The following is a 16,961-nucleotide window of genomic DNA, read 5'->3' on the forward strand; positions in this document are numbered from 1 at the left end:
CCACATTCCTAATTGCAGGGATTTTGGTACTTCTTCACTTTACCAAAAAAAAAACAAAACAAAACACGGACACCTATCTAGGGCCAAATGAATTAATGCCAGATTGACAAATATTTTTTGCAGTTTAATATATATTAAGGATGGATCATGTCCATTAGGAGAAAACAGGTTTACTTGCAGAACCTTAAGATTAATGAATAAAAACTTTATTCATTTGATTACACAGAATCTTTTCTTTTTTTCCCAGTTGTCACTTTGAGAACTTCTCATAGACATATTGCTACCTAAGCCACTTTAACAGAACAAAGTCAGAATGCTAACATGCACTCCCACGTTGAATTTTCCCCATGCATTTCGTGCACCGTGCTTGAAAGCTGCCAGCCAGCCAGCCTGTGCGTGACCCCCCGTCCACAGCAGCCTGGGCAGCCATTCGGACAGAGTTGTTTTCTTAAATTATACAAACCTCCAACATTAAATTGCTATGTCTGACATAAATATTATCTCCTTCTACTCTCAAGGAATTTTTCTGTGAAATTAAATCACACATAGGGAGGGAGGGGGAAGGCAAATAAACATAAGTGTATCAATCAGCAAGCACCAGAAATGACCCAGAGTTGGACAGTCTAAGACATTAAAATAAAAGAGAAATAAAAATCTTAAGAACCTAAAGCCACAATGAGCAAAAGTCACAAATAAATCCTAAATGTGCACCACCCCACCCCCGTGCAATCATAATGGCAGGCAGCAACTACCAGGAATTTAATTTGGGGGGAATAGTATCCACCTCCTCCAGCTGTGTTTCGTCCTCTTCCATCTTCGCCTGAAGTCACCCAGCAAGCGGCCAGAGAGAAGGGGAGTATTATTGGAAACGCTATCACCGGTGCAAGGAAGCTGTATTTGAACTTAAAATGGTGAACCAGCATTACCAACCTTTATTGTCTGGCCCTCAGAAGATGCAGAATATTAAGCCACTTTGGTCTTTCTTCACCTACAATGTTGTACAAATGATGGAAATGGTCCTTTGCAAAGGTGGAATAGAGAAGGGAAGCTTCACTCTTTCTCAGTCACCAGATATGTGTTGCTTTTTAATATGTTTTGACTCAGGAATGAAAATATGAGAGTGTAAAAATGGCATAATTCAGTCTGTTCTAACCTGAAATATTTAAGTCAACTGGCTGTGAGGGCAAAGTGTAATGATGCAAATTTTAGCTTTCACTTTCTATCAGGGACAAATGTTCACCCTACGTAGATTTCTTTCCTTGGGGAGGAACCGGTTTATTTTGCTACTTTCATTTAAAATGGTGGAGAGTAAAAACTATTCTTGAGTTTTATAGTCACTTTTCTGTCATAAAATTTTTCAAACAAGCATATTTATTCCTAGTTGGACAATTCTCAGTTATCTAATGATCCAAAGAATAAATCTGTGTATTTGAAACTAACAGAAACACTGATGACTACTGACTCATGGAAGGGAAGAGCGTAAAAGAAAAATATTGATTCAGATACCAAAGGAAAATAGTTTAACTTTCACATCTTGATTTAGAGCAGGATCATATACATTATTTTTCTTCTTTACTGTGCTTTTTTTTTTTTAACCATTCAAGCATTTTTGAGAGGTAAACCGGGAACTCAGAGTATCTTTTGATCAAGAGGGAAAAACAGAATACAACCGCTCAACAATTTGTTAAGAATAATCTTCTAATTCCTTGGTCAACATTTTTCTAAAATGTCAATCTTTGGCATCCCTTGGGTAACCTTTAGGAATCATGGATTCTCCCCCTATGCTTAATTATCTTCACATTTTTCCTTAGGTTTGCTCTAAATTTTGTGATTTATTCTATGTAGGAATAGTACCTACAGGATATGGGACCCTAGGTCCCCAGACCACATTTAGCAAAACAATAAAAAAAAAAAAACTACTGCACATGTGAGCACAGCTTAGTACTGCAGAGGTAGCCTTATAAGGGGCAGAAATCCTCAAACCAGATACTTAATGTTAAATAAAAGGACACTAAGAGGTCTCACCCAACCTTAGGGCTACAGAGTCTAAATTTTCAAAATGCTGAGGTTCATTTTTCATAAGTATTTTTTAAAGATAACAGAAGAGTATCTTCCTTAAAAATACCTGACAGTGACTCCCAGATATGATTTTGAGTAAAAAAAAAAAAAAGTAAAAGAAAATAAACTACATGCACTTCATATCTGGGTCCCAAATGCTATAATAATAGGGAGACAAAGAGGTTCTGAGATTAGACCTACACACACATCAGGAGTAACTGTCACAGGTGCATTCTCCTAAGTGAAGAACAAGCTTGGCTTTCTAACAGTGAAATAGTAACACTAAGGAATTCTACTAATATATATCAATCAGTTATGTCCACTGTATTTGAAATTCTATACCAAAATAAAGTTTCCGTCCTAAAGGAACAGCATTCACATGTATGTGCAAAATGGATAGACCCAAATCAGACTATTAAGGGCAATGGAGGGCCCCCTCTCCTTTTTTTGTGGCCTAGTATGGTTCAGATATTTATTTTAAAAACCTATAACTTTGCACTCAACGTAGACTGTGTGGACCTAGTCAATGAATATCAGTGAGGGGAAACGCTTAATTACACTTATTTCTCATGCACTAAAGCTGTGTATGTGTATGAAAGTGTGCAGATCATACTGTTTTGAGGGCAACCCATGATGAGATTTATGCACATGTTTACACTCTACATTAGGAAGGGTATTAGATGAAGTGGAGCTTTGTTGCCCGCACAGATTTAAAGCTTATGGAGGAGAGCCAGTAACTGCTTCCTCTTCCTCTGTTTTGTCACTCAAGTCACAGTCGTAAGAAACAGTCAGGGAGGCAGCTTTCGCCTCCAGATAGCAGAGGGATAGAGCCAGAGGAAGGGAAAAGGTGAGAGAAAAAGGCACTGACTGAGAAGCAGAGAGAAGGAGCCCAAAGATGAGGATGAGAGAGGGGAAGAACGAAGGGGAGGTGATGGGAACGTAATGCTGGACATCTGCGGGCAGGAAGGAGACCCAGACCTTGGGGAGGCTGGGGAAGGCAAGGTACCCATTGTCACTGAGGAGCGAGGGGAAGCGAGGCAGAAAGCACCTGCAGAAACTGAAGGAGAAGGACCCACACTCGGAATCTGTGTGGTCAGCCTCTTTTAGAGGCTTCTCGGGTGCAGGGGGGCAGTCAGGCTCAGGAGGGGCTTCAAGAGGACCCAAGCCAGGATCACAGGGCCCCTGCTCTGACGTCTCGCCTGTGGAAAGGCACTCTAAGCTGTCCAGAGTGATACGATCGGCCTCCCCAAAGGGGTCTTCCTCTGAAATGTCAGAAAGGAAGTCCATTTCAGGGACTGGCAATAGGTTTGGGGAAAGAGATGAAGCACAGTGGATGAATGGTGAAGGTGGGCACAAGGAAATAGGCTGTTCTCAAAAGCAAACCCATGGTTGAATGTGAAGTTACACAGCGGATACAATCAAAGGAGAAGCAAAGGTAAAAGAAAGAAAGAGGAGAGAAGAAGAAAGTTAGTGAAAACTTTTACTCAGAAGTAACGACTGTATTAACAGTATCATTAGAAAATTAATTAAATGATCCATTTTTAAAAGAGGAAAACTGGACTACTTTCATCACATACAACTTAACAGGTATAGCCTGATTCAATTAGTATTTCCTGACTGGTTGCAAATGGATCCTATGAAACTCAGATAGCATTATTTTTAAACCTGGTTGCTGCCAAACATTGAAAGCATCAGTGAAAAGGCACACTGAGTCATTTGCCAAAAACAGGCAGAATTTCCCTTGGAATTTAAGAGAACTTTTCTTTTGTATCATATTAACTATGCAGAATGGAATAGAGGCTTCCCATGATGCTGAGCTCTCCCGTTTCTGATGGAAGTAGCCACTCTACTGGGTACACTGGTAGCGTGTTGGTGTTGTTCAGTCGCTAAGTCGTGTCTGACTCATTGAGACTCCGCAGACTGCAGCACGCCAGGCTTTCCTGCCCTTCACTATCTCCCGGAGTTTGCTAAAACTCATGTCCATTGAGTCGGTGATGCCATCCAACCATCTCATCCTCTGTCACCCCCTTCTCCTCCTGCCTTCCATCTTCCCCAGCATCAGGGTCTTTTCCAATAAGTTGGTAGCATAATCATAAACTCTCCTGACAACTATTCAGTTATTGATGGATATTGTTTGATGTGATATCTGTTATTTTTAGTAAATTTTTAACCAAATCCTTTGTAGAATATGATAATTAAAGATTTTTTAACAAAGCAATGAAAAGGATTTCATGGCTCGCTCTGCCTGAGGCACTTGTTCCTGCCGCATAAGGCAGGGCCCCCATGGTGCCTGAGCCCTTCTCTCCGCTGGGGTTGGGAGCTATCACTGCAGGAATTCCCGGGACCCTGGCAGTTATCTCTTCTAGCAGGTTCTTTATAAATTCATGTTACACATCTTTAACATTTTCAATGTTAAAAGTTTTAAAACATTATAAATTTTCAAAGTTAAATTTCTGGAAATATTATAAACCCACAGGATGATTTTATTTCTTTTTCATGTTTACTTCCAATGTTACCTATTTTAAAGTTTCTCTGTGGGATATGGAAAAGAGATCTGAAGGACTCAAAGCCATTTCAGATCAACTTCTAAGTGACTATACTTACACTTGCCCATGGTAATATAAAATAACCCAAACAAGTCTGAAAACACAATATAGGTTACTTCTCCATCCATTATGGCACGTACACCAAATAAGACCGAAAGCCACACACCATCTTCTCACATAGTATTCACAAAACAATTACTTTTTGCTTGAGAATTTCTTCTTCAGTAACAGACTATTAATGAAAAACCATAAAGACCATCTTTCTTCATTTCAAAATATTCAAGTCAATATCATAATAAAATTACCAAGACATAGGCTACATCTTAAAATTTACTTGAAACAAATCAAATATGAATTTCAAATCATAGCTTTTATAATTGGGGGGCTTAATGAAATAGGATGATTATAAAGATGGACAAAAGGTCAATAAATTACTTACTTGGATTAAAGTAATTTATGTTGAAATATTTTGCTTTGAACAACAACCAGAAAAAGGTTAGCGACTCAGTCTAAAACAGCAAGAGTCTACACACATATGAAAGGCGGAAATTTTTATCAACAGAGAAATACAATGACTGGTTTTAAATGATACTTGAGTTCTGAAACAAATGCAATAGACAGCCTCTGATCTAAGTACACATTTAAAACCATATATTCCACTAATTCACCATACCTTTCCTTCAATGAGCGGCATATGCGGGACTTTAGCTGGGCTTCTCAGGTCCCTTCTGCCATCACCATCTTGTACCACGGCAGTGCTCACAACTCCAGGGCCTGGTGCTGAAACCTCCCCAGCAGGGCCAGGAAAATCCTTCATAAGACTTTGGTCCACAGCATCAATCGGAGCTAGTGACGAGTGATTATAGGGATCACGTTAGGATGTTTAAACAAGAAAATGTTATGAAAACCTCCCTTTCCAGATAAATAGGCAGCTTACAGACAATTAATAGAAACCGGAAGATTCTTTGATCATGAAAATAACAAATCAAATAAACTCACGATTATACTTAAAAAAAAACAAAACTCTGAATTGTAACCCATTAAGTCTCTCAAGTCACAGATATTTGAAGGAGAGATACTGATCATGGAATTGGCCAGTAGGAGGAGCTCTAAGACCAGATGAAACACCAGAGTTAGGGAAGTACAGCAGAATTACAATGTGAGCAGTACTTCAGTTCTCTGGGGTTTCTTTAATCTTGCCTGCACTTATTTCTGAATCTATCTATTGCAACAAATAATTACCTAGTTATTAAAATGGTTTGCTTTAATAAGTTTTAATAATTCCTCCATAAAGGAACCTTTAATTAGAACACTAGTCAAAATTGTGCCAAGACAGGAAAGGTAGATTTTAGAGAATTAACTTCTGTATTTATGTTTACTGTTTTTTATTTTTCTAACCTCCCTCCTGAATGCCTCGACTTGACCTGCAGCAAGCCTAATACATAGAAACCTTCTGCCTTAGCAAATCTGGCCTTTTGGGTCCCTTCATCTATCATACAGATGGGCAGGAACATGTACTGTGTTGACATTTCTGTCATATGCCAGAGCAACCCAAGATGGCCTCAGATCTCAACAAGGCCAAGTGAGCAGCAACTGGCAAAAGCCTCTATCTTTAGATTCTCCCCCAAAGAGTGGGACAACCACTGCAGTCATTTCACCTGCATAAAAAGCATCTTCCTGACACAGTAGGGTTGGCTCTGGTCCCAGGCTCCCAGGGAAGCACAACAAAGACAGGCCTTTAGGCTGCAAGCTCTTGAAGGGCAGGAATGTGTGTGACCCACCACACTGAACTTGGGCAACCTCTAGACCCCTAATTCATGTGTTACAAGAAGCCTCTTAATCCATACCCCTCACACACCCTGTCCAAACTTCCTTTTCTAGTCTCACCATTCACCAAATTACTGAAGTCAGAAACCTGGAGGTCTTTTCCTTTACCCCTCAACAATCAGTACGTCCAACAGAATCCTCATATGTATTTCTAAACATGGCAAATTTCCTTCCATCTCTATTTTACCATTCAGGTACCTTTTAAGAGTTTCATGGATTTAAACACTCATACTTTGGAAAGCCTGCACCAAATCCAATTAAACATTAAAACAAATTCACATCATACATAAAGTATAATTATTTTCTAGAGTTTTTTTTTTTTTGAACTTTTAAAAAATTTTAATAATTCTTCCTTGAAAAGTATATGGCTTGAGTTTTTAGCTTTAACTTAAGATTATGGTCCCTAAGCACTCATTATGCATACTCAGAAACTTACTGCAAAATGAGAAAATCTGACCTAGAAATGGTTTTAAATATAATGATATCAAATTTTAATGAATATCAAATTTAAAGTTACATAATGAAGTTGGCAAGATGTTCACACTGCATACTTTTATTAAACAGTTACTGATTTCAGTTTGCTATTAACTTTTGTCAGGTCTTACACCTTTGTAGAACCCTGAGATTATAAGCCCAAGGAGCTGAACCTACAGTGCCAAATGGCTAATTGGTCTACCACCATCTGAGACAAAACCACCATGACTCTCACCAGGACTATGCCTAACCAGTTGGCCTCAACTTCTTCCCTCATCCTCTCCAATTGTTCTAGACACGGCATTAATCAAGTGACTGTTTTTTTTTTTTTTAGAACAGCACTGTACACTTCATGGCGTGCCAAATAGATGGGGAAACAATGGAAACAGTGAGAGACTTTTATTTTCTTGGGCTCCAAAGTCACTACAGCTAGGGACTTCAGCCATGAATTTCAAAGATGCTTGCTCCTTGGAAGAAAAGCTATGACCAATCTAGACAGTATTAAAAAGCAGAGACGTTACTTTGCTGACAAAGATCCCTCTAGTCAAAGCTATGGTTTTTCCAGTAGTCATGTATGGATGTGAGAGTTGGACCATAAAGAAACCTGAGCACCGAAGAACTGAACTGTGGTGTTGGAGAAGACTCTTGAGAGTCTCTTGCACTGCAAGGAGATTCAACCAGTCCGTCCTAAAGGAAATTAGTCCTGAATATTCATTGGAAGGACTGATGCTGAAGTTGAAACTCCAATACTTTTGATGTGAAGAACTGACTCATTGGAAAAGACCCTGATGCTGGGAAAGATTGAAGGCAGGAAGAGAAGGGGATGACAGAGGCTGAGCTGGTTGGATGGCATCACCGACTCAGTGGACATGAGTTTGAGTAGTAAGCTCTGGGAGTTGGTGATGGACAGGGATCCTGGCGTGCTGCAGTCCATGGGGTCGCAAAGAGTTGGATACAACTGAGTGACTGAACTGACCTGTAAACGTGTGCTGGCACAAGTGTGTACACATGTGTACATATGAACACATACAGTCTTCAGTGCTTCCCTAAAATAAAAACCACATTCCCCACAATAGCCTGCAAGCTCCTGTGTGATCTGTTCCCAGCCTACCTCTCCCCATCACTAATCAGCTCTGACTACATTTGCCTTCCTTCTGTTCCTGGAATGTATCAAGCTGTCCCCAAACTTATGACCTTCAGACTTGCTACTACTACTAGTGCTACCTGGAATCTTTATCTCCTGTTCTACTCTTTCTCATCCCTTAAGTCTCAACCCAAATGGTTCTTCCTCAGACAGACCTTACCTAGTCTGTAATGTCCTTGATTACACTTTCCACTTTCGGGAAATCACGAGTTCCCTGTTCTCACATGCATCCTGGGTGTTAGCACTCTCAATGACTGATTTGTCTCATTTCAGGTTTTATTGTGCAATCCTAGAATCTCACTGTTCTAAAATAGCTATCTAGGTTGATTTTTATTTGATATTTTATCTTTAGATATCACATAGAAAGTAAAAACCAATGTAATCACTAGTAAATTTAATTTTTCAATCCTTAAATTGAAGAATATTTATATATCTAAATAGTCTGTTTAAAAACAGAAAAAAGAAACTACAATACATGTAAACAACAACAACAACAAAAAAAGGTATATTGATGGTGTGGTGGGGAAAATAAAGCCCAGTACCAGGTTACAGCCTAGCTTTGCTCTGAAGGGGAAAAAAAAAGAACATAAGCCCTCACCAAATAGTTCCCTAGCTGTCTGGTCATGTATTGGCATGAAAAGCCTCCTATTTTTCACAATAACACAATAATCCTTTTGATGACTTGCCCATCTGATGAATTACAGTGTCCAAAACACAAAAGGAAAAATAATGGATTACTGTGCCATGTTTGTTGCTTTTACTTGTGAAAATCATTGTTTTCAGATACAGACCCACTATAACCCACTGCGGTAACTGCCCATACAAGACGGTGGGTTTCCTCGAGCACAGTTTATATACCTCCAAGAAAAGGCACTGCTTTACTGCTCTTTTTAAACTCTAAAAACTCACAACATATGAGTTATAAAAACCTCATAGTTCGAAAACAAAGGCTGAAACAGACAGTGTTACAGAAAGAGGAATGATTTCTCTCAAGGCATGAAATAACACTGATCGCATTTATTCAGCACTTGTATAAATTCACTGTGGCAAGGGGCAAGGCTTGTGAAATATTTACACAAGCGGGCACATTCTTCGGATTTACTTGGAAAAAAGTGCTCAGTTGTTGATGAACTGAAAGATACTCTTAACAACTATCATACAGCAATAATTCATTAAATGTAAATCACTACATTTGGGGATGTGGACATTTATTCAAACCACAATTTATGATCCCATTGCACATTTTTTCTGTGGCCTCATAAATTGTATGAAAGATTCTCCAGAAAATTCAGTAACTATATATACCAAAATGTCCACTAACAAATATTATTAACTATCTCTGTGTGTCTGCCCAGATCTGTTTCCTAAGTTTATTCCAGGAAAAATAGATCTAAGGCATGAATGTCAATCCTTCACTAATGAGAGAAGATTTTCTATCTATTAGCATATCCAGCCTGCTTTAGCTAATTATATGAAACATAAGCCGTTCGAGTTTGTATTTCAGAATGATTAACAGCAATATTAATAACAATGAAAAATAGGTTTTTACTGATAAACAGCAGTAAAATAGAACTTATCCAGTTCAACATTAAAGGATCTTTTGCATGTATGTTTTGAGATTAAGCAACCAAAAAATGTTGGGAAACTACTTTAGGTAGAAAAGCATCCACACCAGTTACTTGCTAGTAGGTAGAAAGGAAAACATTTTTTTAAATATCTTAAAAAAAATAACCTCAGCTCTTTTATAGAAAACCTGCTATTAACCCAAAACTAGGGTAATAAGATATACATATATATATACGTAAAATGAAGGGAAGCAACATCAATTTATTTCCATGTGTAATTTATTTAAAAACTACAAATATGTAGCTAATTAGAATTCGAATAGAAAAAATGTATACAAATTTATAAATGTCTCTCCTGGGGTGTAAGAATAGATGAATACATATTTCCTTTCTTGTTGTTAGAACACTGTCCTTTAACTAATCCTTGAAGCTGTGAATGGTTTCCTATATGCTAGAATGTCTGTTAAGCTTTAATAAGAGTTTTTAAACCTAAAATTGTGATGATGCAATGAAGTTTTGCATTCCTTTGAATAAAGGGTCTATGTATACTGCTGCTGCGGCTCCAAAAACCCAAGTTTGCCATTAATTAGTAAGTTCAAGAAATCAAATCACATAAAATACATCACAATTAAGAAGTCTGTCCAACATCTCATCAAAAACTCTAACATCTGTGTGTTTTGACAGTGCCAAGAAAATTTAGGTTCAGAACGACAACTTCAAAACACTATAAAATGATTTTCAAGTAAGTGTAATTAATAGTATTTTATTTACTCACGGAAAAAAAATATCTAGAGGCTATCCCTCTAGGTATTTCTAGGGGTCTTGTTAATAACTAGTTCAATATTTTCTAATCCCACTGGATTAGAAAAAGACGACTGGAATCCAGAATCCTAATACAATAAATGTGTTTACCTCCATCTAGACTCCTGGAGACCCGTTTACTAGAAGTGCGTTCGAAGTGTGGCGCCGGCCGGTCAATCAGGCTGCTGGCCTGGCGGGTCTGCGCCTGTGTACGGCCACTGTAGCGGAATTTGGACCCTAAGGTCAAGAACTTGGCCTTTGGTGGCTGCTCTGGAGACACAAGCCTATGAAGGTGGGGGAAGGGGAACAAAATTAGACTTCAGGGATGTTTTTTAACTTTGAAACTATATAATATCTCACTTCATTACGTATGATTATTTGGTCCAAAAACGCTGCTTACACTAATAAAAGTGAACACTGTTTATAAACCCTCCTATATACAGAGCTTTATGATCATGATAAGATGAATAACTCCTCATTCATATATTCATGAGTAATATGTTTTCCTCAACCTGAGCAAAAACGCAGCTGTTCTTTGTGTGTACCAAAGGTTATTTATTTGTATTAACTTAAATCATTTATATAAACACATATGCCTGAATTCTTGCTCCTAGCTTTAAGTGCCAAGCAGCAATCCATTACCATTAGCAATTCTTAATATTTATGTCTATTTCTCTGGGAAAGAACATTAACTCAAGAATCTGTTCCATCAAGTGATGCTCTCGCATGAAGTACACAGCAGATCTGCAGAGATGACTAACACCCTTTATTGGCAGCGCGACTGTACTGCTTAAACCCCGGGTCTGTAATGAATGAGGTAAAACTTTACTGATGTCAAGTACTTCCAGACTTATGTGAAAACACATTTTTAGTAAATGAGCCAATCTTGTCTGGTATACAACCGAAATGATCTTGCTTTCACTGCCTGATCAAAAGCTGTCAAAGCATTTTAACAAAACAGATAATCCCAGAGCTCTCAGAGAATGTATTAAATAAGAAGACTTCAGTTGACAGTTTCAGAATATGGAGAACTCCACCAAAACTTTTCTTATTATTCTCCAGAGAAGCGTGATTTCTTAAAGGGTTCTTTACCATATCAAGTATGTCAGGCATTTCTGCTCAATTTTTAGAAATCTTGTGCTTAACAAGCAATGAAGAGAGATTCAAGTCTAGGGTAAAGCCACATATAGTAATTCAAGAGGTGGCTTCCCATCGATTCAGAATTCTCAATCGTATTAACCCAGAAATACAATGAGTTAGAATGAAACTGATGAAAAAAGAACTGATACATTCTTGGCTTGAGTCTTGTCGTGGAGGGTGGCAGAAGTGTTTCTTGAGAACATCCATTTTATGCCAACAGATCTTCAAAGGAGACACAGATGATACTGCTGAGAAAGCAAAATCTGAAGACATCGGTGCCTTAAACTATACTTTGGAAAAAGCTCTATATCCTTAAATTAGAAAGCCAGAATGTTAAGACATTTAGACAGGAAATGAACTCTTATCTGTGCTCTGTATTCTCTTTCTCTACATGGAAGAAGCTGAGGCTCTGAAAGTCTAAACCAACCATGAGGACCAGAGGCAAGGTGAGAAAGGCAGTCACTTACCATGTACTGCCTTCTGACTGCCTGAATATGGTAGGTTTCCCTACCTTGCAATCCACCTATGGTCAAAGAACGCTATGTAAGAAAGCAGTTATGTATAGAGAAAAAGGGTCATTGACAAGCTCATCAGTGCAGTAATTAACAAATGCTCATTCTCCTTGAAAAACAAGTTGACTAGATCGCATTTATTTTCATCATCTATTCGTGAAGTATGCTCTGTAGGTACTGAGAGACCAGTACCTACAAAAAAAGAGACATTTCTAAAAAATATCTCAAATAAGAAATATGCATTGATGACCCCAAAGGAAATACACCCTGCTCCACAAAAATTGTTAAACTAAAGACAACCAATGCTGGAGAGAATGTGAAAAAGCCGGGACCCCTCCATACTGTTGGTAGAAATACAAAATGGTGCAGAAGCTGTGTAAGACAGTTGGGAGGCTCCTTAAAAAATTAAAAATAGAAATATCACATGATTCATCAATCCCACACATGGGTATTTTTCTAAAAGAACTGAAATCAGGATCTCAAAGAGGTATGAGCATTCCCATATTCAATATAGCAATGGTCACAATAATTAAGATGTGGAAACAACCTAACCATCCATTGATAAGTAAACGGATAAAGGAATTACAGGATACACATAAAATGGAACACTGCTACTGCTGCTGCTGCTGCTGCTGCTAAGTCGCTTCAGTCGTGTCTGACTCTGTGCGACCCCATAGACGGCAGCCCACCAGGCTCCCCCGTCCCTGGGATTCTCCAGGCAAGAACACTGGAGTGGGTTGCCATTTCCTTCTCCAATGCATGAAAGTGAAAAGTGGAAGTGAAGTCATGCAGTCGTGTATGACTCTTCACGACCCCATGGACTGCAGCCTACCAGGCTCCTCCGTCCATGGGATTTTCCAAGCAAGAGTACTAGAGTGGGGTGCCATTGCCTTCTCCGAAAATGGAACACTATTCATCCTTAAAAAAAAAAAGAAGGAAAGTCTGCATTATGTGACAATAGGGATAGATCTTGAGAAAATTATGCTAAGGTGAAACAAGCCAGACACAGAAGACAAGTACTACACAATTCTGCCTATATGGGGTATCCAAAATAGTCATATTCACAGACTCAAATACTTGAATGGTGGTTCCCAGGGGGTGGGAGAGGGGGCAATGGGGACTTGTTAATCACTGAGGAAAAACTTTCAACTAAATAGGATAACATTTGCTCAGTCATGTCCAACTCTTTGCAACTCCATGAACTATACAGTCCATGGAATTCTCCAGGCCAGAATACTAGAGTGGGTAGCCTATCCTTCTCCAGTGGATCGTCCGGACCCAGGAATCGAACCAGGGTCTCCTGCATTGCAAGTGAATTCTTTAATAGCTGAGTTATAAGGGAAGCCCCACTGTACCTACAGTCAGTAATAATACTTAAAATGTGTTAAGCGACCCTGCCACTATAAAATAAAATTATTTTAAAAGGAGAAAAAAAGACTAGAGGCAAAGAGGAGGGTGAGACTGGACTATCTGGCAGCCTCTGCAGGTTCTCTTCTGCTAACTGTAATTCAACCACAGGCCACATCTTCCCAGAATGAGCAGCTCCATTTGAGCATTTTCTCTTATGTCCAGTTTGCAAAAAATATAAATTCAAGAAATATAAGAAAAATATTTTAAATCTAAGAAATATAAGATATAAGTCATAATGCAAAAGGGGGAAAGTCATTAACCAGAGGATAAAAGGGCTTTCTTGCCCAACTAACTGACAGCTGTGACCACATACGCAAAGTATTAGCTTACAGACTAATTTCCTGATCACAAAGAAATCTTTAAGCAATTAAGCTACAATTAAACAGAAACAGAAATCAAAACAAAACAAAACAAAAAAGAGTTGAACACAAGCATTTATGAGTTTTCTCCAAAAGAATTTTTTGGTGACTTAAGTCAGTGGTAATGTGACTCCTCTGAAATGAGTGTATTAGAGCAGTCTTGAAAGTAGATAAACAGCACACTATGCTACCAAACTAAGAATAATGATAAGAGTGACAAACATTATTACATACCAGAAACAGTTCTGAGTTTGTTTCATGCGGGCTATATATACTCTCAAGGCAGAGGAATGACTCCTCTTCCTTGAGACAAGAGAAGAAAGAGGAGAGGGAAATGATGCTTAGGTAAACACAAAAAGAGAAGATCATGAAACCAAGAACACTCATGACCCACAGTGTCTACTATCAGCATACCCCATGATGGAGGGCATCTGAGCAGTAGGGCAGGGGGCCGAAGAAGACCATGCACATTTGTGATGGTGGCCCTGAGGATCCAGCCAATGTAGGCAACGGTCACTCTGCAATAGCATCAATCCACAGGGTTGTGCAAGTGTGTCTATGAGAATAGTTACGCTACTGAAGGGACTGTGTGGCAGCACAGGAATAGAAATGATGAGATCAGGACACAGGATTAACCCAGAGGCAGGAGACTAGAGGCTGATGTGCAACAATGACCAGGGCTAAGGGGGCTAGAACACTCCTGACAAACTAGCAAAGGGGCAGGTCCAGAGCTGGTTTTGTTGGGGAAGAAGTGAAAGCAGAGGGAGCTGGTAAGAGCAATTAAGTGAAACCTAAGGTGAGTGACAGCGGAAGAACAGCCAAGGCGGGAGGGTAGAAGGAAGAGCAACTGGAGTTTTGGACCATGGCAGAAGATCAGTTCCAAGCCATGAGGAGCACAGCCAGGTGACAGAAACAGACACACGAATGGGGAGCCCGCAGAACCGTAAGGTGCGGCTGTGTCTGCCGCTCTATGCACTGCCACCGCCTTGGATCTCGAGGGTACCCAGAGCTGCTCACATGAATCCCAAGCTGTTTTCTCAAAATTACCTGTAGAAAGTATGATGTTCCACACACACCTTCCATAGCCTTTTTGCTGCCCGATGGTTCGGCAGCTTAAAGCCAATGGTGCTCTCGAACTGTTCCAGCTAGAATAAATCCATAAGACAAATCAGCCATGTCTCCTTAAGAGCTGATTGGAAGTTACTAAAAATCATGGGCTCAGATATCGCACTAAAAACTAATTGTTCCTCTTGAAAAAAAGGCAAATATCAACCACTGACATAAACCAGCTATCCTTTAATGTCCACTAAAATTCATCTTCCCACCTGCCCATCCATGGATCTCGCCCACTTAGCTGATTCAAAAGAAAAACGAACCCCCATGGTGTGGCAGGCGCATAGTACTTTCTCTTTTCTGTGAAATTGTGGCTGATACTGGTTTTCTTACCAACAGGAATATATATGTAAGTTTATCATCAAAACCCTGACTTGACTTTTTTTTTTAACCACAGAGGAATAAATAATAGTTCATTTTCTTAAAACTCAATGGAAAAGAATTCTGCTAGCTCACAGCCATAAAAGAGAACACTGACAAAACCCAGTTAGACACGCCCAGGGCTACGTGCCTTTGCTTACCTCTGCTGGCCTAACTTTAATGTAGAAGTTACTGCGCTTATAGGAGATTTTCAGGATTTTCGGCCAAGCAAAACGATTGATTCTCAGCCTGTCTTTGTAGATGAGGAGTCCATTAGCACATACACCCAGCTTGATGTCCACGCCTTCTGAGTCCTGCCAAGAGAAGGCCATTTGACCATGATTAAAGCTGTGGAAGTTACACAGGTTGGAAAACCTACTATCTCCCTCAACCCATGATCAAGAATGCCAATCTAACGGGTCTGTGTTTCAATTTCAGCAACAGAACATGTGTTAATAGAAGCAGTAAGATACATGACACCTCTTAAATCTAGATACTTCACTCGAGGGGCCAGATTTTAGGTATAGCAACATGACTACAGGACGCAGTATTCTTCAAAAGGCCTAACTCATATGTTCTCAAGCTTGGCTGCAAAACCCAAAAGGGAGGAAACAGACCTCGATTTAGACATCCTGAAGCGAGGGAGATAAAACTTGTTTTGTGAGAGGCTATTTCAGCTCCGGACAGCGTGTCAGCCTGCCCTAAGGTGCAGTCAGCCATTTTACTGTAGGCAAATTTATCTCAGATGGACTATGCCAGCTAATGGCTGTTAAATAACGCCTATATTCTGCAAAACACTAACCTCGCAGACAGTTTCTATTCTAGGATGACAGTGTTGAAATCTTTGAATTCTTTCAAGCAGTTTTCCAATAACTCTTAAGTGCTGACATCTAGTTCTCATTACAACATTCCTTCAGCTGCATGTTTCAAAGGATGGTAGACTATTCTTAAACTTATTAATACTGTTTTCTTCCCTCAATGTTTTAATGTGAAAAAGATAACCATCTAGAATAATTTTCAGCCTGAAAGACATTTTTAAAGATCAAATAAATTTACAGACAAAAAAAAAAAAAAAAAAAATTGTCTCCTCACATTTCAAGTAGGGCTGGAAGATCTAATACATATAATACTCAAGGATCTTTAAGAGAAGAACTAGATCTCACTCAAGATATGAAAAATCATTCAGAGATATTCACATATTCAGAAATCATTAATAACATAGAAAAATTCTCACAAAATATGCTAAAACAAACCTCATACAGTCTAGGTTCAAATCAATAAATGTGTAACATTTCAACTGCCTTGTTACTGAGAACAATTAAATGCAATTTTTATCTGTTTTTTAAAAACAGAAGTACAGTACTAGGGGTGTTTGTGTGTGTGTTTGAGTCGCTCAGTCGTGTCCGACTCTTTGTGACCCCGTGGACTGCAGCCTGCCAGGGTCCTCTGTCCACGGAATTCTCCAGATAAGATTACTGGAGTGGGTAGCCATTCCCTTCTTCAGGGGATCTTTCCAACCTAGGGGTTGAATCATGCTGCAAGCAGATTCTTTACCCTCCGAGCCACCAGGGAAGTACATAGTGCTAGGTAACTGATGCCAACTGTATTCACTGCTGTGATGTGTGAGTAATTCATGTATAAAAATAATATCA

The 16,961-nt window shown here is 39.2% G+C and overlaps 1 protein-coding gene across 9 annotated transcripts in view; it reads right to left on the reverse strand.

The window, feature by feature from the left end:
* Nucleotides 1-16,961, reverse strand: part of EPB41L2 (erythrocyte membrane protein band 4.1 like 2) — a 210,926-nt gene that overhangs the window by 39,008 nt on the left and 154,957 nt on the right. For 6 of the 9 annotated variants that reach the window (XM_070376666.1, XM_070376668.1, XM_070376667.1 and 3 more), the window contains exons 9-13: nucleotides 15,471-15,623; nucleotides 14,884-14,981; nucleotides 10,527-10,699; nucleotides 5,278-5,450; nucleotides 464-526 (exon numbers count right to left, since the gene is read on the reverse strand). In XM_070376666.1, coding sequence (XP_070232767.1) covers nucleotides 464-526; nucleotides 5,278-5,450; nucleotides 10,527-10,699; nucleotides 14,884-14,981; nucleotides 15,471-15,623 — 660 coding nt within the window. The remainder of the gene's footprint in view (nucleotides 1-463; nucleotides 527-5,277; nucleotides 5,451-10,526; nucleotides 10,700-14,883; nucleotides 14,982-15,470; nucleotides 15,624-16,961) is intronic. The other 3 variants (XM_070376673.1, XM_070376672.1, XM_070376670.1) reach the window with 1 other exon arrangement.

Source organism: Bos mutus, chromosome 9, assembly GCF_027580195.1.
Source record: "Bos mutus isolate GX-2022 chromosome 9, NWIPB_WYAK_1.1, whole genome shotgun sequence".
In the NCBI taxonomy this organism is placed as follows: Eukaryota; Metazoa; Chordata; class Mammalia; order Artiodactyla; family Bovidae; genus Bos; species Bos mutus.